The sequence below is a fragment of the Chanodichthys erythropterus genome, chromosome 4 (genome assembly GCF_024489055.1).
Source record: "Chanodichthys erythropterus isolate Z2021 chromosome 4, ASM2448905v1, whole genome shotgun sequence".
Lineage (NCBI taxonomy): Eukaryota > Metazoa > Chordata > Actinopteri > Cypriniformes > Xenocyprididae > Chanodichthys > Chanodichthys erythropterus.
The window spans coordinates 2,598,899-2,621,494 of record NC_090224.1 but is presented as its reverse complement, the minus strand read 5'-3'; the positions used below and the strand labels follow the sequence as shown (position 1 = coordinate 2,621,494).

General features: G+C 38.4%; 1 protein-coding gene across 4 annotated transcripts in view; it reads right to left on the bottom strand.

The window, feature by feature from the left end:
• Nucleotides 1–10,370: 10,370 nt before the first annotated feature.
• The window catches only part of jag2b (jagged canonical Notch ligand 2b), a 52,727-nt gene continuing 40,501 nt past the window's right edge, over nt 10,371–22,596 (bottom strand). For all 4 annotated transcript variants that reach the window (XM_067383621.1, XM_067383622.1, XM_067383623.1 and 1 more), the window contains 11 exons: nt 22,413–22,526; nt 22,212–22,325; nt 20,421–20,537; nt 20,240–20,267; nt 19,457–19,542; nt 19,004–19,117; nt 18,077–18,192; nt 17,743–17,994; nt 16,560–16,691; nt 15,094–15,244; nt 10,371–12,998 (listed from right to left, as the gene is read on the bottom strand). In XM_067383621.1, coding sequence (XP_067239722.1) covers nt 12,475–12,998; nt 15,094–15,244; nt 16,560–16,691; nt 17,743–17,994; nt 18,077–18,192; nt 19,004–19,117; nt 19,457–19,542; nt 20,240–20,267; nt 20,421–20,537; nt 22,212–22,325; nt 22,413–22,526 — 1,748 coding nt within the window. In that variant the 3' untranslated portion in view covers nt 10,371–12,474. The remainder of the gene's footprint in view (nt 12,999–15,093; nt 15,245–16,559; nt 16,692–17,742; nt 17,995–18,076; nt 18,193–19,003; nt 19,118–19,456; nt 19,543–20,239; nt 20,268–20,420; nt 20,538–22,211; nt 22,326–22,412; nt 22,527–22,596) is intronic.

The following is a 22,596-nucleotide window of genomic DNA, read 5'->3' as shown; positions in this document are numbered from 1 at the left end:
ACAAGCCTGAACCCACATCGGAATGTGATATTACAAAATAATGATGAACAATCAGATTTGTTCATTGAATTACATCTGGCAGGAAAATATTACCAAAAAAAAAAAAAAAACCCCAACAAAAAAAACAAAGCAAAACAAGATCCACAGGGAGATAAGAAACAATTCCAAGCACATCTGAAATGATTTATCGTGATTCTGTGGAAAATACAGTGTTAGGGGAAAAAAGTATTATTTTATTACTTTTTTTCCTAACACAATTTCCACAGAATCACAATAAATCCTTTCAGATGTGCTGGGAATTCTAATTTTGGAAATGAAAGGGTTAGTTCACCCAAAAATGAAAATGGTGTCATTTAATACTGTCGTTCTACACCCGTAAGACTGTTCATCTTCAGAACACAAATTTTGATTAAATCCGATGGCTCGGTGAGGCCTCTATAGACAGCAATGCCACAAAAAAAATCTCAAGATCCAAAAAGGTACTAAAAACATATTTAAAACAGCTCATGTGAATACAGTGGATCTATCTTAGTATTATAAAGCGAAGAGAATACTTTTTGTGCGCCAAAAACCCCCAAAATAACGACTTTTCAACAATATCTTGTGGTGGCCGATTTCAAAACACTGCTTCATGAAGCTTCGGAGCTTTACGAATCAAATTAGTGATTTGGAGTGCCAAAGTCACATGATTTCAGCAGTTTAGCCATTTGATAGGAGATCCGAATCACTGATTCGAAACAAAACAATCGTAACGCTCCGAAGCAGTGTTTTGAAATCAGCCATCACGAAATACTGTTGAAAGTCGTTATTTTGTTTTTTTGGTGCACAAAAAGTATTCTCGTAACTTTATAATATTAAGGTAGAACCACTGTACTCACATAAACTCTTTTAAAATATGTTTTAGTACCTTTATGGATCTTGAGAGAGGAAGTAACATTGCTGTCTACGGAGGCCTCGCTGAGCCATCAGATTTAATCAAAAATATCTTAATTTTAGAACGACATGAGGGTGAGTAATTAAGTACTTTATTTTAATTTTTTGGGTGAACTAATCCGTTTAACTATAGTTAATCACATTGCAAGTATTTGATGTACTGTATGTTATTTTTGCATTAACATCAACAGTGCTGATTTATGTATCCTAAATACACATGCATTATCTGACAATTACAATTTGATTGAAAATGACACAAAAATTGATAACATTTTACAAAGAGGATCCATTTGTTAACATTAGGTAACAATGAAAATGCTTCTAAATACTTTTAAAGAAAATATATATAAGCAAATATATGATACAATTTTAATTGTGACTGCTTTATTTTCAACTTATTCTTATTTCAACTTATTCTACAGTTTTACCTGTATTTGAATTTTGAACTTTATTGCATTGTGTTTTAGGGTTAATGGAAATGTCCTGGTAATTTTCTGCCAGTACATTATGGATTTTTTTTCTTTCTTTTTTACAGTGTAATGAAAGTATGCATTCTTACAAAGTTGTGTTAAAATGCTTTTGTGGGTACATTTTAATGAACTTAAATGTTTGTATTTCTTCATTTAATCACTATATTTACTTCTATATTCACTATATATACACTTCTCAAGGTTACTGAAGTCTATTCAGTGAAGATACTGACAATACAGGCACAAAAACTTAAGGAAAATGGAATCAAGAATGGGAACTTGAACAATGAATAAGTCACATCAGGGTCAGGAAGTCTCTTTCAAGTCTGTTTGATGTCCATGGGCAGCAAAGGCCTGTGGATATTTGAGAGGTGAATCTGTATGAATGTGTATATTTTGGAAGGCCCTCTCTTTGATGTCAGTGGGAATTTTTGGGGTTTCTAGGTCACCAAGACAGTGGTCAACAGTTATTCCATCCAAGCTGAGAAAAGCATTATTTGAATGTCAGCTGACTATGAAAATAGGAAGATCTGGCTTGAGTTTGAGGAAGCAAAGCCGCCCCAAAGTCAACAGATCAACTCAGCATGTTCTCAGGAATAGGGCATTTGGCCTGCACTCTTCTTCCTTTTTAAATTCACCTTCTTCTGCAACAATAACATTTCAGCTGCTCCTTGGCAACATGATGAATTTCCCAGTAGCCTCTAACACTGTGGGACACAAGCAAACTGGGCCAATGATGTCTTATCCAGAGCACGTACACAAGAATGGAGCAGAAAAACAAGATACACAACACAGCCATCTTGAGCTGCACTAGATGAATCTGAACATAGACACATGATGACAGTTCCTGCCATGGGAGTAATTCTTGATCTTGTATGGAAGGGGTGATGCTTGCATGGGGGCTCATGACCTTTATCGTGCTGCCAAAGCCTTACCCATGAGACCTTGCCGCATAATCCATGCCTCATTGCTGGAATAAAGGCCCCTGGGTGGAGTTCATCTGCTCCATCCTATATCTAGATGGAGGTTAGGTGGAATATGCACACCAATGGATGATATTTGATTTATTTGCTTAAATAGCATCTCATAATGTCAGTAGTTAGTTTTATTCAAGAACATCTGATCTCAAGAACTTACACAAGAAGTTCATACTCCAATTTGGTATTAACCAACACTACTTACTTAAAAACAGTGCCATCAATGTTTAAATCCTGTTAAAAAGCGGTACACAAACACAATCCCCCATTAAGGTGTGGTCACAATATTTACAATATTTCAATGAAATTTCATATCTCTTGTCAATAGCATAGCCATGCATGAAGCACTGCACACACAGACGTCACTTTCAAACCAAGCAGCTTTCTGTTGGTCAGCGTGGTGACCAACTTGAAACAAGAGAAATCTGTCCAGGGGAACTTTTTCACCCTCACGCAAAACTCCCAATTGCACAGATTCCTACTGTCAGTGAATCTCCCGATTGCGTGGATTCCTACTAAAATGACTCAATTTCACTAAGCAACAGTAAATGCGACTGCACCTTTACTCTCGTTTGGTTAATTGGCACCACTGGCTTCAGGCCAGAACACGCATTGTTTGTTGAGCTATAACAGCTCTAGCACCAGCTCTGCCACAGGTCACAAACGCTGTGAGGAAAGGCACAAAAGATATACAGCTTGTTATACAGCTTTGGCAAAAGTTGTCCCACCAACAAATACATGAATATTCTTTATATCCTGCATGTGCAAGGATACAAGGAGATGTTTTATTGCTGGTGGGAATGATGGTGTGCCTCACAGATGCTACTGTGCCATACACCTGCTGTATGTGATGAGCATTTCTTGCTCTCCAGGGGTTTGTATATATACCTCATTGCCTTGAGATCCCATTCTAACTCATCTAAAGGCCAAAGCATTAACACAAGGATGAGTGACAACCGTAGATTGAATCATAATGACCAGACCCATCAGAAAGAAGTCAAGCAAATGATTCTGTCCATCAGTGGATGAAGGAGTCAGTTGTATAAAAAGCAACAATGATTGCCTACTTTTAAAGTCTTCCTGGTTTTGGAAGTATTTTTCCCTATTTGTTGTTTTCCATCAGAATTAAATTCAGCACAAAATGAACATTTACCCTATTTATTTTCTACATTCTATTGTAAGTCTATTGGATACTATTGGATGCATAGGTTTATAATACGACTTGATGTATGCTGGACATATCCAATCAATTCGTCAGCTTAAACTCCACTTTTGTACAATCAACTGCAAACTTGCATTCACCCATCCATCCAATCAACAACTGATGGAATAGAATCGTTTCCATGCCCAACATTTTTCATTTTGTTTCGCTCAGATGTACAGTATGTCACAATACAAAAGAAAAAAATACAGTCGTTACTTCGGTCACATCACAACTTACACAAATATTTATCAAAAAGATCAAAGACATAAACCAAAAGTTCTGAATTGCAACATTACAAACTTTGATTTAAAGGAAAAGAAGTATTTGAAAATTGGACAAAACTGTACTAAACATATTTACTAAGAGAATGAACTACACTTACATGAAGCACTGGGAATGATGTAATAGAATTAAAAACAATGGAAAAATATAAAATAATTGACTTACAAGCATAGAAATTAAATATAAATTGTAATTAGACTTGATTACATCATTCGCATTGATTTGATTGATTTATTTGCTGCTGTTTGGTGATTGGTCCATATTTCTTTGCAGGATCATGGGTAGTGTAGTTCTGCACATTGTTTTTGAAATTGCTGTGTTAAATATATTTTTTAGAAAATATAGACAAAAAACAGAAGCATATACTATCCCTTAAAAATGCAGTAATAAGAGATTTAAGAGAAATGCTGTTGATATATAAATCAACCCAAACAAACCCCCCCACCCCCATTCATTGCTCCGCCCCCAAAATGCATGACAATGCAATGCAAGAGTGAATGTCTCTTTATTATAGTTGAAGCGAAGCAAGATAATGCTTTGCGAAAAATAAAGCAAAGATGACAAACAAACAATAAGGAAGAACAAAAAATATTAATATACAGTACACAAGAGTATATACAAGCAATAGTTGGTTGTTAGTCGCGAGCAGCACACCAGCTCCGGACAAACAATGACCGTCAAAACTGTCCTGTTACTCTAGCTAACATTACAACCACAGCATATCTTGGTTCTGTGAAACATAGCATTAATGCTATTAACATATGGAACAGAAACAATGCAACATCAGCATCTGTTTTCTGGCCTTCCTTCTTTAGGTCTCTCCAGCGCTGGAAAGCTTTTCAAAAATTAAAGGGATAGTTCACCCAAAAATGAAAATTTGATGTTTATCTGCTTACCCCCAGGGCATCCAAGATGTAGGTGACTTTGTTTCTTCAGTAAAACACAAATGATGATTTTTAACTCCAACTGTTGCGGTCTGTCAGTCGTATAATGCATGTCAGTGGAAACTTTGTCTACAAGAGTCAAAAAAACATGCACAGATAAATCCAAATTAAACCCTGTAGCTCGTGACATCACATTGATGTCCTAAGACCACATGAAACGATTGGTTTGTGCGAGAAACCGAACAGTATTTACAAACAAAAACACCACTTTTAGAGGTAAAAAATATGTTCAACTGCCCTCCACATCCGGTGTGTGAGGTCTGAACGCACTCTAACAGCGGAAGTGATGTCTAGCACTCATTGAAGCAAAGCGTTTTCAGACCTCACACACCGGATGTGCAGGGCAGTTGGACATAGTGGTGTTTTAGAGGTAAAACATTATATAAATACTGTTTGGTTTCTCGCACAAACCGATCGTTTTGTTTCTAAAGCCTCGTTTACACTGCACACGTGTGCGGCGCGTTACGGCTGCGATGCGGCTACCGGAGCTGATACGCGGCCACTCTAGTCAATGCTCGTGTTTACACCAGCCACGCCGCGGTGCGTTTGAGAAGCGTCCTAGAAGCGGCTCGCCTCGCCTATTTTTGACGGACGCCGCATCCAAGACATCCAACTCAAATACAAAATAATGTCAGAATAATCACCCTGAGTAAACTCCCACTCATATTTCACATCACTAGGATGCCAGAAACTGACGACAAGAGATTCGAAGTTGAAAAACTTGAAATGTCTTTGTTTTTATAGTCCATAACTGGACTTTTAAGTGTACTAACTTCATCTGTAGGCTACAGCAAAATAAAGTATGGCATAGCAATAAACACAATCAAACCGGACAAAATATAACCATCTAGCCATTAAAAACACGAAAAAAATCAATGAAAAAACCTTGGACAGGAAAATCTAGTGGTCTCGCGAATCCAGCCGCATCGCTTCTGGTGTGAGTTGACACCGCTCAGAGAATGGAAGAAAACCTTGCTCGAGCCGTAACGCGCCGCAGACGCGTGCAGTGTAAACAAGGCTTTAGGACATCAATGTGTCGTCACAAGCCGCAGGGTTTAATTTGGATTTGTCTGTGCATGTTTTTTTTACTCCTATAGACGAAGTTCCCATTGACATGCATTATACGACTGACAGACCGCAACGGTTGGAGTTAAAAATCACCATTTGTGTTCTACTGAAGAAACAAAGTCACCTACATCTTGGATGCCCTGGGGGTAAGCAGATAAACATCAAATTTTCATTTTTGGGTGAACTAACCCTTTAACACGGGTCCTACAGCTCTTGGCTGATCATAACCCTTCCTTTTCCAATGATATTCCTGTGACCTTTTTTCTTTTATAATGTCTCCGTCATCTCTCTTTCTACAGTCTTTTTTCAAATCTCCCTCTTGCTCACTCTCTCTCCTCCCCCATCATGAGTGGACACGTCCCCTATACTGCTGATTGTGTTGTGGTGCTTGGTCCAGTCCAGTTTCAACAGCATTTCTAAGAAATCTCTTACTGCACCTTTGATGATGTTTCATTAACAAAGTTCGGGAGGAGCATGTTCAGATAATTAACACAAGAGGAGCGCATTCAGTTCATCAACTCAATTAAAAATAAGAATTATATATAAAGCAGACTTACCTCCGTTCATTGACACTTTATCAGCATCCCTCCACAACCCCATCTCCTCACATCTAATTCTCACTATAACAACTGGGGGGAATACTCTGGGTTTGAGCCAAAATTCTGAGCATGGAGTCCTCCCCCTGGACAGCATGCCAAAAATGTATAACCTTTACTCTACTTAATTATATATAAGTGTGAACTTGTGAAACAAACTTAATTTTTTTTTTTTTTTTTAATTTCTGAAACTGAAACAACTGTTGTTCACTCTTAAAAATAAAGTGCACTCTATTCATATGACAAAACACTAGCACATAAGACACTTGTGGATCTCATCGCAATCGAGCAAAGAACAAAAGAAATGTTTAAATTAAATCCACCAGCATAAATTATTAGACTGGATACTAACAACTGAACCATTTTACATCCAGACAGGAATAATCCTCCAATTCCAATGGGCGCCAAAATGTTGGCAATCGCAAAAGTAAATAGTCTTTGTTGGCATTTCTCAAGTGTTACCAATTACAACCTTTTTTCTCCCAACAGGGAGATATGAAAAGCCAAGAGGAATTAACTGAAGGCATTGGCTTCAAATTGGCCCACATACTGTTCCTTAATTCTGTAAAGCCAAAAGTTTCAGCTTCAGATCAACTCTGTCATCTCCTTTAAGGCTCAACAAAACCACAAGTCAACCCGGATAGTTTTGACTTTCTTAATTTTTTGATTCAGCACATTTGGAAAGATCTTATAACAATCTGTCAAATTGGCATATACTTTGAGAGGGAAATGCACTTTAACTAGTCAAACAGGCCATTTTTGGACGTCTTTGAAAGTCCAAATCAGAAGGAGTTACTTTTGAAGACCTAACAGCAGAATGAAGACGATGATGAGACGGGCGTACCTTTCGTTTCGGGTCATGACAGGCACTAAATGTTTATAAATGTGTGTGGGTCAGACGTCCTTGACTGCTGAGAAACACTCCAGGAATCTGGTATCAGCTTTCAGCCACATGTAGCCGTCTTCTACAAGGAGACGTGGAGTGACTTTATAGACAGCATCAAACATGTAGGTCACTCATGCCTGTGAAAAACAGTTTAGTTTTTAGAGTTTTACAGTAGGGATATACTACAGTAGAATGATGCACAAAATGTTAATGTATACGTGTTTCAACAGATGAGATATTTTCAAGCAAGATTCTAAAATTTATAACAAAGCGGAATTCTGAAAAATGTTAAAAAATGATCAGGGTTTCCACAAAAATATTGAGCAGCACAACTGTTTTCAATAAGAAATGTTTCTTGAGCATGTTTCTCGTATTTTACATTTACCTACATTTGACTTTCATTTATACCCTGGGAGTTATTGTCACTTTCTGGCAATAAAATCAAGATAAGCACAAATAAGTGTTTTTTTTTTTTTTATTTATAAAAAATACTTAGTTCAAGTATATTTGAAAAGCGTGCATATAGATTTTGTCAAAGAAATGAGTGTGACTGTATTGTACGTAGCCTAATATTTGGACCATTGATGTTGTGCAATACCCTCTGAACCAAAAACAAAACTATACTTCAGTTCTAATATTTCTATAAAATAGTACATCTTTTCAGAAATATACTTTGGTCAAGCTCAGGACTTACATGTTATTAATTTTTTGTGTAAATTAATAGGATTCCTAAGTGGATAGAAAAAAAAAGCTAATGTTAAACACTGAAGATTATATTTAAAGAGGGTGTGAACTGAAGCTAGTTTTGATTTGCCAGGAAAATCCAGCCTCACCTCTGTACCAGCGGATGAGTCTGGTCGGCCATTGATTGAATCAATTTGATTTCTAGGGAGTAAACCAATCAGAGAAGGGCGAATATGACGTTGTCAAAGCGACAAGAGAGTCAACAGCGAAAAGTAAATAATTAATGTGTTTTTGGTCATTTAAAACTGAATTCACGGCTGAATTTTAGAACAAACTCTCGGGTCTCCCGTGCGCAATCTTTGTTGATATTGAAGGGACTTTCGCCGCACTAGAGTGACGCTGTTTGTGTCATTGAAATAAACGAATCTGATTGCACGGTATGGTTTGGAATTGACTCGACTCGAGGCGCGACGGAGGGCGGACTGACCACCAGACTAGAAGATATATCTTTCTGCACTTGCCAGGCAAAGTTTTGATATTTTTAAAACCATTCACATTTCTGCAAATTCTAACAGGATTTAATGTTCTAGATAGAGACAAACCAACTAATAACAAATAAACATAAGAGATTTTTGCTAATACTTACTGATGTTTGTGCCGTTGTTGTCCCTCCAAAATGATGTAACTTTCTGGAGGATGACGTCATTGTGGAACTTTTGTAGTTAAAGGGTTAGTTCACCCAAAAATTAAAATGTCATTTATTACTCACTCTCATGCTGTTCCACACCCGTAAGACCTTAGTTCATCTTCGGAACACAAATTAAGATATTTTTGTTGAAATCCGATGGCTCAGTGAGGCCTGCATAGCCAGCAATGACATTTCCTCTCTCAAGATCCATTAATGTACTAAAAACATATTTAAATGGGTTCATGTGAGTACAGTGGTTCAATATTAATATTATAAAGCGACGAGAATAATTTTGGTGCACCAAAAAAACAAAATAACAACTTATTTAGTGATGGCCGATTTCAAAAAACTGCTTCAGGAAGCTTCGGAGCGTTATGATTCTTCTGTGTTGTGTTATGATTCTTCTGTGTCGAATCATGATTCGGATCGCATGTCAAACCGCCAAACTGCTGAAATCACGTGACTTTGACGCTCCGAAACGCTGATTCAACACGCTGATTCATAATGCTCCGAAGCTTCCTGCAGCAGTGTTTTGAAATCGGCCATCACTAAATAAGTCATTATTTAGTTTTTTTTGGTGCACCAAAAATATTCTCGTCGCTTTATAATATTAATATTGAACCACTGTACTCACTTGAACTGATTTAAATATGTTTTTAGTACCTTTATGGATCTTGAGAGAGGAAATGTCATTGCTGGCTATATGCAGGCCTCACTGAGCCATCGGATTTCAACAAAAATATCTTAATTTGCGTTCCAAAGATTAACAAAGGTCTTAAGGGTGTGAAACGACATGAGGGTGAGTAATAAATGACAGAATTTTCATTTTTGGGTAAACTAAACTTTAAAGGAATATTAGTACCCAGATAGCAAATTTGTGTTGGGCCGAATCCGGTTGAATTTCGGATGAGAGTTTGGCCCCATACCGAATGGAATTACGGTCTAAGATTGGCCCAAAAGCTACGAAAGGGAGCAGACCCATGCCGGAAGCAAACCAAAGTATCCCCAATGGTTACTGAAAACTACTGGACTTCTAACAAAATAAGAGGTGTAACTTTACATTTTAAGATAATATCTATCAAACTAGCTCCCAAATTGAAACGTTGCTTCATTTATGTTATCAGTCCAATCAGATACATTCCCTTTGGAAGAAAGTAACTTATCTCCTTTCATAAAAAGTTAAACTTCTTGCTGAAAGAAAATAATAATTTATATACATTATATATAATATATACTTCCTTAGAAGTAACCATGCTGTTGAACTTAATTTCATTGTTTTGCATTGCAGTTCTTTTATTGACAAGAACAAATTTCTTAACGCTTTGCCTTTAGTCCTTTCTTTTCATCATTTTACGTTCTTTGTTTCTTTGAGAAATGTATTTGTGTGTATGTCTCTTTCTCTCTCTTCTCATTCTCGCAGGTTGCCCCGCCTTACTATTTGTCAGTTTTTGCCAGGGGACCTTTAGATCATCAGATCAAATGCTTAAAGATTTTGCCTGTTTTTTTCCCCTTGTGGTGTGACAGGATTCACACAAAAAATTGATAGTATATGGAAGCATTGAATAATATAAATCTTTTAATAGAACGTACAAAAACAGATGCAACAAAGTTGCTAGTTTATTTTCTTAAGGGCACAGACTAAATTTGCAGCCTAAAACATTTACCAGACAGTCATTAGTTATGGCTCCCAACAGCACTGGTTTCCTTTTCTTCTTAGGACTTTGTGAGATAAAGAAAACCCAATTTCCCCACTTCACTTCCATGACCAAGTTCAATTACACCATCAGAGACACCTAAACCCAGCACTGGTATTCTGAGTGATGTGAAACATGACTCCAGCCCTCCGTCCTATTAGGGACTGTTACTTATGGGAAAAAACCATAACAAACTCACTGCATCATCAAAAGCATCCTCATAAAACATTCACACCAGATGAAGCCACGAGAAACCCATCGTCCATTGGCCAGCCAGCAGTCAGCCGAGAACAGGAGAGCCGTTACCATTGGCTGCTTCCCGACAGTAGCATCTCAACTGGAAGCAAGAGTTCCTGTATTGATCCAGAGTCACCTCTGGCAGGCGAAGGGGGATTTGTTTGTTGTATTGGTAAAATTATATGTTGTAAAGAGTTACCACAAACTCAGATGTGCACCTTCAGTACTAAACACCAGCAGACAGTGGTTCTCTTGAGCACATTGTTATAAAATGCTTTAATAAATAGTTTGATTTATTTCTAAGAACAAACATAAATTCCACTAAATGAACCAAATAACTTTTTCAGAGCAATTCTTCTGTACAAAAAAATTACATCTTAAAAAACAAACAAAAAAAAAAACCTCCTCCAACTCCACCCCGTTTCCCTTCCATAACGGACACTGAGCTTAACTTAAGCTTAATTATACTTGTTTACTTGCACTTGAACCAATTGTTCAGGAACAGTTTTAAACGTTTGTCGTCTTCCCATAACCAAAAAAAGTCTTATATTTAACATCACGATGAAAGAAATCAAATCATAGCCAGTCGTTTTCTCAAGTACAAATGCTTTACAACATAATTGTTCCCTTCATGAAGTTTTGATCCAAACAAACGAAAAGAAAAGCAGGAGAAAACATTTGGACATTATTTGGACATATCAGCATCTTTACAAGCAACAAGCAGCATGGACCAGCAGGCCTTGCCAAAAACCATGATTTTATGATCAGCAAGAGAGAAAAGGTGTAGAAAGGGAATAGGGGTCTTCAAGGAGGCGAACACACGCCACAATACAGCACACAATCGTATATGTCTCTAGTGAAAACAAAAACCAACAACATAATAGGATGATCTCTGATTATATTTCTGTTCTGACTGTGGGACGCTGTATACATCTTACAAAACCTGCCATATCAACTGGCATAAATAAAAGGAATGGTGTAAAAAAAAAAAAAAAAAAAAGACAAGGAAAAAAAACAATCATAATATTTAAATCATAATTATAATAATAAAATAATAATAATAATAAAAAAGTGACTTAAGTTACTAAATTCAAATATACACAGCGACTCCTTTATTATATACACATATTTACAGATCTCTTGTCTTTGTTTAAACAAATACCTTGATGGTGATATGGGAGCTGCTCTTAAGACCAGCCTCTCCCCTTTGTCGTGATCTATCGGGTCAGGAGACCCTAAAACCGAGGGGCTTGTCTGAAGGCACTTGCGACCGACTCAAAATACTGCAATCCGTTTTTTAAAGAGTGTTCAGCCAAGATGACAGAAAGGACAGAAAAACAAGGCCACTTTATAGGCACTGCAGCCCTCCTCATGGACGACGAGCTCGGTAAGGCAGGCGTGGAAGGAGAGCAGATGAACGTTTGAAGGGGGATCCCCCGAAGCCAGCGTCCCCCCCGCACGTGGTCTGCACCGAAATTGGGCCACTCGAAACAAAACCAAAAGCACAACCATTTGTAAACAACAACATAAAAGTCTTTATATGGTTTCTCTCTCACGTTTCTTACGAGTTCCTTAGTCCTGCTCCTATTCCAGCAGTGTTTTTTTCCGAAAACAAAGCGAGGCTTCTCGCCGCCTCTTCATAAAGAAATATAATATGCTTCCTCTGTACATAAAAAAAAGGAAAGAAAGAAATTTGCCACTTTATCAGCCTCAAAACATCTCGAAGAAGTCGAAAATAAAACTAACACATGGGAAAAACTCAGTCTGTGTTTCTGAGATGGCCTTGGTCTCCTCTTCCTGCTCATCGGAGCTCATACGCAATGTTCTTTGTGCTCTTGGCCGGTGGTGGCATTATTGACATTTTTACAGTTGTTGTCCTTTGGGCTGAAGCCTGTCCAGTAGGGTGCTTTGAGGGAAGGGCTGCTGCAGCCGCTGCTGCCGCTGCTCCGCGTGGTGCAGATCAGCCCGTTCTTGGTCCGCGCTTCAGGTTTAGAGTACTTTTGGATGGGACGCTTGCCCCCCTCCATCCCGCACCACTCTTCCACCAGCTCCAGCTCTTCTTCCTCCACCTCCTCCTCATCCTCCCCGCTGTTGCAGGTCCGATCCGGGGAGCCCATGAGCTTGGTGCGCTCATACTGCACGTCCCGGTTATCCTTGTGCTGCGGCCGCGCCACCGGCCTCAGCGGCTCCCACTGGTTGTTGACGCTCTCCTCCACAGGCACACGCTCCCGCCTCTCGCGCTCTTTTCGCCGCTTACGGGTCCACCACACGCAGACAATGACGCAGAAGACCCAGAGAACGCACAAGACAACGCAGAGCACGGGCACCAGGTAGTCTGTGTGGAAAGAGAATCAAGTCAGACATGGAAAATCTGGGATTTATGCCAAGGAGGAAAATAATGAAAAAGTAGGGATGTACGGCAAAATTATATTGGTTATTGGCCGATATTCGTCACTAAATTTATCAGTAATGGTCGATACTGTACATTTTGATTGGATATTTAATTGTGGACACTCATTCAACCAATTTTTCAATATATAATATAATATATAATATATTATATTATATTATATTATAATATAATATAATATAATATAATATAATATAATATAATATAATATAATATAATATAATATAATATAATATAATATAATATAATATAATATAATATAATAAATGTTAAACAGAAATCACTGTTATTGGCCAAAATTAAATTAAGTATTAAAATAAGACCATAAGATTAAAGTGTTCTGTTTCAATTCCCTTAAAGGGTTAGTTCACCCAAAAACAGACAAATTTATGTCATTAATTACTCACCCTCATGTCGCTCCACAGCCATAAAACCTTCGTTCAACTTCGGAACACAAATTAAGATATTTTTGATGAAATCCGAGAGCTCTCTGATCCCCCTCATAGACTGCAACGTACAGTAATTACCACTTTCAAGGCCCAGAAAGGTAGTAAAGACATCGTTAAAATAGTCCATGTGACTACAGTTGTTAAAACTTACACTGTGTCCTAACCAGATGCGATAAAAGGTATCTTTTCCAAGTTAATCAAGGTATCTTTTCCATGTTTTTGTCCTAACCAGCTGTGAAGGCAACGCGGGAATGTTCTATTTTAGAAACGGTTTCTACAGCAACACAAAGTATGGCAATGATAATATCAGGTACTGTTTATGTGCTTTATTTAACGTTAAAAGCGTCTAAAGTGAGTTCGAATTTCGTTCTGTGTTTCCAGCTTTTTAGCTGTAATTAAAACAACACTGGCTAATTCACATCAGATCTTGAAAATAAATAAATGGGCACAAGAATGTTCAAACTGTCAACTCAATGCAAACAAACAAGTGTATTCTATGACAACGATTGGTTCAGTCATTCCGTATGTACTTTAAATAATGTTTAAATTGTGTAATTCAATTGTTTAATGAATTTTACTATGTACTTGCCCATTTCATTGTGTCTGCTGTGCTCTTGCCGAGAGAGCCAGCCCACACTCTCTTCTGATTGGCTGTGGGATTTGATTGATTTTATCACTTATTTTCACGTTGCGTCTAGTGTGGACAGTCAAATTGCTTGTCGCTGGAATCTTATCGCATTGCGTCTGGTTAGGACATGGTGTTAATATTATGAAGCGACGAGAACTTTTTGTGGAAAAAATAAAAAATAAAAAAATAAAAATTATTCTCTGACGCTGTTCACACTGACGTGGGAGCCAGACAAAACTGAGCCGGCATTCTGATGTAGAACCTGGAAGCGATGCACTGTGTTTACAACGTGACACAGAAGAAAATAAACTGTTGAATTAAGTTGTTATTTTTATTTTTTTATTTTTTGCGCACAAAAAGTATTCTTGTTGCTTCATAACATTAAGGTTAAACCACTGTAGTCACATGGACTTTTTTAACAATGTTTTTACTACTTTTATAGGCCTTGAAATTGGTAATTGCGTTGCAGTCTATGGGGGGAGGGGGGGGGTGATTAAAACTCTCAGATTTAATCAAAATGTCTTAATTTGTGTTCCAAAGAAGAACGAATGTCTTACAGGTGTGGAATGCCATGAGGGTGAGTAATTAATGACAGAATTTTCATTTTTAGGTGAACTAACCCTTTAATTCACAAATACTATAATTATTTTGTTTCAACCCATTTATTATTGCCTCAACCTAAAAAAAATTTTTCAAACATCATTAAGTTTGTCCCATCATTCTCTTTAATGTACAGCTGAGGTGATGACTGTGGAGGAGTTGAATGACTATAGCACAGGTTTATGGCCTCCTGCCCACAACTGCAGGATCCTTTGAGCCTCTCAGTACCCTTTCCTCCTGTGACTCACAAAGACATTTATGCTGCACTAATTGGTGGAGACGGGGAATTGACACTCGGTTGGGAGTTGAAGGCTGGCTTTAGCCTGGCCCCTGCTCTACTCACCCACTGGCTGGGACATGACCGGCATCTCCACTTTGACCTCGATGACGGCAAGCATGACGGTGCTGTTGTGTCGCTTGGACAGCATGCTGACTATGGTACTAGCTGCCTCCTGGATCTGACTGTGGTTAGGCTGTTCGTCCTGCTGGAACGACTGCAGGAGAAATAATAGGTTTTTTATAGATATATACACATATATGCCAAACATGTAGATGAAAGTGGAAGTAAAACCACCTTCAAAGAATAATCTGTAATTATTCACTAAAATGTGCTGCAGTTCCACTGAAAATCCTATTGTTGATGATCTACATCCAATTTTATGTCTTTGATTTTTGGTGATGTTTACGCCATTGTTGTTGAAAATTCTGCTGAAGATAATGTGGTGTTGAATGCATCAGTAAGAATGTGCAAAAGTAAAAAGAACTATAATCCAATAAGTAATATTTCAGACACTACATACATCTCTAAATAAAAATTGTTAAATAAGTTAAAAGTTAAAAAAGCACACTGATGCATCACATGGTACTCAAAAGTTTTAAATTTGCTTACATCATGTGGTATAGAACCCAAAAAACTACAGTTTTAATACGAGAACACAAAAAGCTACTTGAAATCAATCTATGAAAATACGCTCTGTAAAACAATTGGAGCGAGAGCAATCTTTATCAAAAAAGCAGTTGACTCAATCATTTCAACTCCATTCTGTTTTAACATGCAAAAACCTGCAGCTGTTCAAAGTTCCTGTCTACAGGTTCCATTTTATTGAGTCAGGACAGTTAAAAACGGGCCTTCGGTTAGTGACTTGTTACAACACCGCACGGATTTAGTGTAATCTGACCAAGTATAAAGGATGCATTTGTAGGTAACCACTATTTGTAAGTAACTTCCGTGAGGCAGAATGTTTCACTGAACGCAGGAAATGTGGCTTCAAATTACACAAAACTCACCTGGCAGCACAAAGATATTAATTTTCACCCATGTATTGAGTTTTTGTTATCTTAAAGATTATTTGGCCGTGCAAGCTTTTTTTGTCTAAAGAAAATAGTGTACATCCTAAAGCTATGTGTGAGATGTGCTGGAGCCCGGTTCCAGTGCTCTCTGAGTGGGTGGAGGGAATGCTGCAATGCAGTACGGCCCGCTTCTGGTCAGTCAACTGAATCTCATTACAACATAATGGGCTGGTTTGAAGAGGGGGCCGGTTGGTATTGCTCTGGGCATCCGGGCATTTAGAGGAACCGCACTCGACTGGGTGAGGAAATCAAATTTGCATCCATTAACAGATCTGTGCAACGAGTATCCAGGACCCCCATGGTTTTGACTTTCTATTCCACTGATAATAGATCTTAGGGGCCCACATAATACCGCTGTGTGAAGGGTATAGATGTGCAGAGGACTCATGAATATAAAATGTGTGAGTATAACAAGTGCTCCCTAGGTGCACAAAGCTTGAGTCTTCAAAATGTACTTACGATTGCCACCTCTACTGCATCCTGGTTTTTGTAGGAGAGGTCACAGAGAACCAACAGCATGTGATCTTTTGCCAGGCTCCGTGTGGCAGGCATATACCTCAGCTCTGAGCAGACATTCTGCACTGTCGTTCCCTAGAAGGCACAGGGTGTATTTAGATGAATATTTCAGAAACGGCACCATTCTGGATCATAATGTAATTACAATAAGAGAAAGACCAAATACACCTTTGACTTGTCTGAGAATAAGGTTTTATATAGCATTACCGTGTTTTGGACACAGTGCCCTGGCAATACAACTTTTTTATTGGATATTATTTCATGGATTTTGTACACATTACTGGGGATACCCATGAACTATATTACCACCATTGCTTTGTACACATGGTACCCTAGTAATACCATGAATTTTTAGACATGAATTTGGACTGCAATACCAAATTACTATGGTATTATGATATTTCTCAGAGATACAAAAAAGCTTTGTGGAAGTACACTATGGTAATATTAAAGTACTATGTATTGTAATGGCTGATAGGTAACACCATGTTTTTCTACGGTTCAAAAGTTTGGGGTCGGCAAGAATTTAAGTTTTTGAAAGAAGTCTCTTATTTATTTGATCTAAACTACGGTAAAAATGTATTATTGAGAAATGTTATTAAAATTTAAATCAGCGTTTCTATTTTAATATATTTTCAAATGTAATTTATTCCTATGATTGCAAAGCTGAACTTTCAGAGCTAGTTTAGTCACATGATCCTTCAGAAATCTTTCTAATATGCTGATTAGCTGCTCATGAATAATTTCTTATTATTATCAATGTTGATAATAATAATTATATATAATATTTTTGTGGAAATTATGATAATTTTTTTTCAGGATTCTTCAACAGAAAGTTCAAAATAACAGCATTTATTTAAAATAGAAATCTTTCGTAAAATGATATATGAATTTACTGTCTATTTTGATTAATTTATTGTGTCCTCGCTAAATGAAAGTATAAAAAAAAAAAAACTGACCTCAACTTTTGGCAATGGCAAAAACAAGTATTATTACCATGTTTTCAGGACACATCTCATAGAGACAATGCCATGGAATTACCATCTGAAACCATCACTGTGCCACGGTACCATCACAGGACATATGTGTAATGAAACAAAACGCCAACTTAAATGTGAATACTTACTGTGGGCAGTTTGTCCCTGTTGAATATAAGGGTGATGCGAGCACAGCTCTTGTCCAGATAGACTGAGTTGGGCTCGCATTTGGTTTGGAGGGTTGGGGCGGCTTCAGGGCTTGAACAAAACCCCCACTGGTGGCAAGGGGGAGAGAGGCACGTCAGGAAGTTGTGCTCCAGGCATTCACGACCTCCTGGACAGGAGTGAAGCTCTCGCCCTGGCGTCCCTGGCAACAGGCACGGCCGCCTGCCACACACCACCTAAGAAAGTGGGTCATGAACACATTCATTTATTTACTTATATAAATAAAGAGAAAAAAAGACTTTTTCTTCAGACACTTACCTTGGTGCACTCCACTTTGCCGTTGACACATTGGCAAGTGTTGCATTCTTCCTCCCAGCGGCTGCCATGCGGAAACTGAAGTCCAGCATAGTGACATGTCTTCCCAATGCCAATAACTGCACCACAACACAAACACAAACACCGTAAGACTGGGGCCAATTCTAATTTAGGAGCAGATCTTTTTCCTCTCTGGAATGATCTAAGTCACATGATGCCAGGTCAGTGCTCCTACGCCGCCGCTGCCTCCCGCCCTTAATGACGTTCACACTTTAGGAACCATATTCCCGGTTAGATTTTTGTTAGCTTTTAGCTAATCTATACGCTAGTGTACTAGTGTGGCAAATCAGCATATTAGAATGATTTCTGAAGAATCATGTGACACTGAAGACTGGAGTAACGGATGCTGAAAATTCAGCTTTGAATCACAGGAATAAATTATATTTTAAAATATTTTAAATTGTAATAATATTTCACAATTTTACTATATTTTAGATCAAATAAATGCAGCTTTGGTGAGCAAAAGAGACGACTTTCAAAAACATTAAAAAAAATCTTAACGACATCAAACTTTTGCACAGTTGGAGATGTTTTTTTTTTTTTTTTTCCTCAATGTACAGTCTTTCTTTACCAGGAAAATTGACAAAAAATATTGATGACTCATCCTGCACTAGAGAGATTTTTGTCCAATCAAATGCTCTCTAGAGTGAGAATATCCCTCCCCTAAATTCCACCTGCCTCCAATTAGAAAATATAAATAATGTTCATGGAGTCTTAATGAGCCTTTCAATTTGTCCTTCTCCAACTTCCTATTTTAACAGGACAGAAAGCAAACGATTTCAGCGGGTCTTTAAGGTCCATTTCTCAATATGGACAAGCTGAGAGATGAAAAGAAATTGATTGTTTCAAAGATTACACAATAGCTCTTACACTCTTGGCATTGAGGTCCGGTGCGACCGAGTGGGCAGACACATCGGAAGCCATTGATCTCATCCACACAGGTGGCACCGTAGGCGCAGGGTGACGACTGGCACTCATCAATGTCTGGTGAAGCAAAGAAAACATACCTTCATCAATACAGCCACTGACTTGAAGTCAATACACATTTATAAATCACCAGGACTGACTGCATCCACTTGGCTGCACCTCAGAAAATGAGGCAAAGGAAATGCATGGAATCTTTAAGGAGTATTTTCTATGTAAGAGCCATCAATGGACACAAGGAGAGGAATTTTTCCACTGGCTGAATAATTTATCTCCTGTGTGTTTGTGAGCCAGGGCTAACCTTTAACCCCAGAAGAGGTCAAAGGGCACTGGATGCTCGGTAATCCTCCAACACCCTCTTTCTATACATCCCTATTCTTTCCTCCTTGAGATACTCACTGATACGGCAGTCAGGTCCAGCGAATCCAGGAGCGCATTCACAACGGAACCAGTTCACCCCATCCACACAGATTCCTCCATTGTAGCTGCAAGGAGATGTGAGGACAATGAGGTTATTGGCCGAAAGACACACCTTCACCCATCTGATTGACACAATACTTCCAGCATACATGCGTGGAAGAGGAAAGGCAGGAAAAAGGGGGGAAGAGAGGAGTGGAAGAGACATGAACGAAGAGGGATGTGAGAGCTCCTCATTGCGTTTATCAATACCAGCACCTTTCAGATGCAAATGCCCCCAGTGGCTCCTTGCTGGGATCCTCACCCCCTACTCCCGCCCCAACTCCCAAATCCCTTGCTCCCAGGTCAGCGATGAAGAAAGGCAAGAGGACAGAGCGGACTGGGAGAAAAAGAGCCTGTCCATCCCCTCCTCCCCTCACCGCTGGGGGTGCTCTTTTAGGGCCATCGGCTCTATTGTGGTGCCCATTAAAACCAGCCCAGGGTCTCCTGAGCTGTCGGATTTAGGGGTGATTTAGGGACATCTTCTCCCGTCTTTACAACCAGCGTCCCCCCTCAAACCCCCCCTCGGTGCATCCGCTCAGAGAATGGGGGTTATCAGGGCAGGAATAACATGGTGGAATCGGGCAGAAAGCCATCTTAGAAGGGTTATTACTAGCCTTCTATGTTGTACAGGGAAGGGGAGGGTCGGCACAAACAGAGGCGGCCCCAGGCAGCATTGAGTAAATAAGAGGGGGAACAACTGCAAGGCCACATAGGTCTTCTTACCAGGGGTGAGGGTTGCAGTCGTTGATGTCTGCAAAGAATCAAAAGAGGAAGAAAAAGTCAATGCGAGACATTTGCGCACTGATCGAAAGTAATTTAACGCTTTTGTGGATTGTAATGTTTGCTTTCACTGGTATGCAGACATGCACTGGCAGCTAAATTGTGAATGGGCGAATTCACTCACTCTGAGCGCAGGTGGGCCCCTCCCAGCCGTCTTTACAGATGCAGGTGAACGTGTCACCACCACCCACGCATGTTCCTCCATTTAGGCAGGGGCTGGACGCACAAGTGCTGTTCTTTGCTAAAGAAGAAAAGCGAAATGGAAAAGTTACAGAAAGTGAGCCACTCTTCAGACCTTATCATATCTTATCCCCCAGGGGTCTATCGCCAATTGCTAGGAGTCTGCAGAAAATATCAGAATATGTTTCTAAATAAATACATAAATTATTTTACATTCATTTTCTGTATAGACATTTTAAAAAATGTTAATTAGATTTTCAACTAAAATTCAATTTTTAATTAAACTTCAATTTCAAGCCTAGAACCAAATTAACCCTTTCGAGCGTGAGTTTAAATGATTCTAACTGACCCCCCAGAGAGAGTTTTTTTTTTAAGGCGACCGTTATTTTAGAACGTTTGCCTTTAATGTTTCCATAGCGACGCGTCTTGCGTGTCACGAGCACTGAACGCAGCCACAATAACACTGTATGACAGATGGATCGCTATTATTTAGTTTTTCCTTTTTTATTTAAAATATTCACAAAATTGCTTACCGTGTTAACTATATGATATTCCTATTCTCAAATATGTGTAAGCGAGTATGTTTTGTCATTTTAAAACCTTTATAAATGATCTTTATCTTGATCTATAATGCGAGATGGGCGCCACCATCTTAGTTTGCGCTGCAGTTCGCAGAGTCCTGTCAGTCGGATTTACAGCAGGTGAATTCATCAGTTTCTCCTGAAATATATGTAAGTAAGTGGATAGTGAACTGGAAGAAGAATAGAGTAAACTTTATAGCTACTTGGGCCCATTATGTGTGTCTGATATGAATAAATGTCAGCATATTATATTTGAATTCACTGTTATTGCTGCTTCCAGTGATGTCTGACATCAGTGTGTATTTTATAAACTCTAAATGTATTGTTTTAATGGTGCTTATGTGTATTTAAATGTCTGAAACCACTAAAAAAACACTGCATATGACAAGAGCTGCGCGCGTCCGTCTCGCAGCCAAAGCGCGAGAAAACAGTTTGAATCTGGCAGTTATGTGATGTCGCTGAACGTTTAAATCCCATATGTGGGACCGTACGCCCAGGGGCACAGAAATAAAAATCCCATATGTGGGACCGTACCGCTCAAAGGGTTAACCAGCTCCAGACTGAACCACAATATTTGATTTTAAGCAAAATAAATAAAATAAAATAAAAACAGAAAAAGACAAAGATACAAACTGTGTACTTTTATATAAATGGACGTTCATTCATTCTGTTTAAATAAGTAACCAAGATACAATATTAAAACTGAAAATAAGTATAAAATATATAAAAATAAAATAATATTAGAAGTTTATAAAATCTTATGTTTAGAATGCAGTATAGCAAAGTTTAAATATTTGGAGACAAACATTTATTTATTTGAAGAAATATTTTGGATTAATTTCTGTATAGGCATTTAAAAAAATTATATTAAATTTATAAAACAAAAAAAAGAAGATACTGAAAAAAACTGTTTAAATAGAATAAATGGATGACCATATATAAATTAAAATACAATATATCACTGAAAATATAAGGAGGATTGCAAGGATAATTGAGTATTAAGAGAGACTAATTTGATTATATAATTTGTGAGGGGAGTCAATGAATAGTTTGGAGCTATGAAAAGCATTTTTTGCTTCAGAATGGTTTGAGAAACACTGCTGTGAATGAAGTGAGTACGAAAACTGGACTCTGACTCACAAAGGTCTACTCACCTGTGTTGCATGTACTCCCTCCCCATCCAGGAGGGCAGGCGCAGCGGAAAGTGTCTCCGTGGTCATAGCAGGTCCCTCCATTACTGCATGTGGTGGCATCACACTGACTTTCACCTAAAAGACACAAAATAACTCAAAATATTACCAGTCACTTTACAAATACAGTTCAGCTTTGGCATAAAACAGGGAGATGTAACTCACGTGAATGACAGGTCTTTCCTTTCCAGTCATTGGCACATTCACAGTAGAAGTCATTGACCAGGTCCACACAGTGACCGCCATTCTTACAAGGGCTCCGACTGCACTCGTTCACATCTGAGTGCAGAAACACAAGTGACAAAGGTAAGATGCTGAATGTAAAGAAGGTCAAGATGAGGAGGAAGAT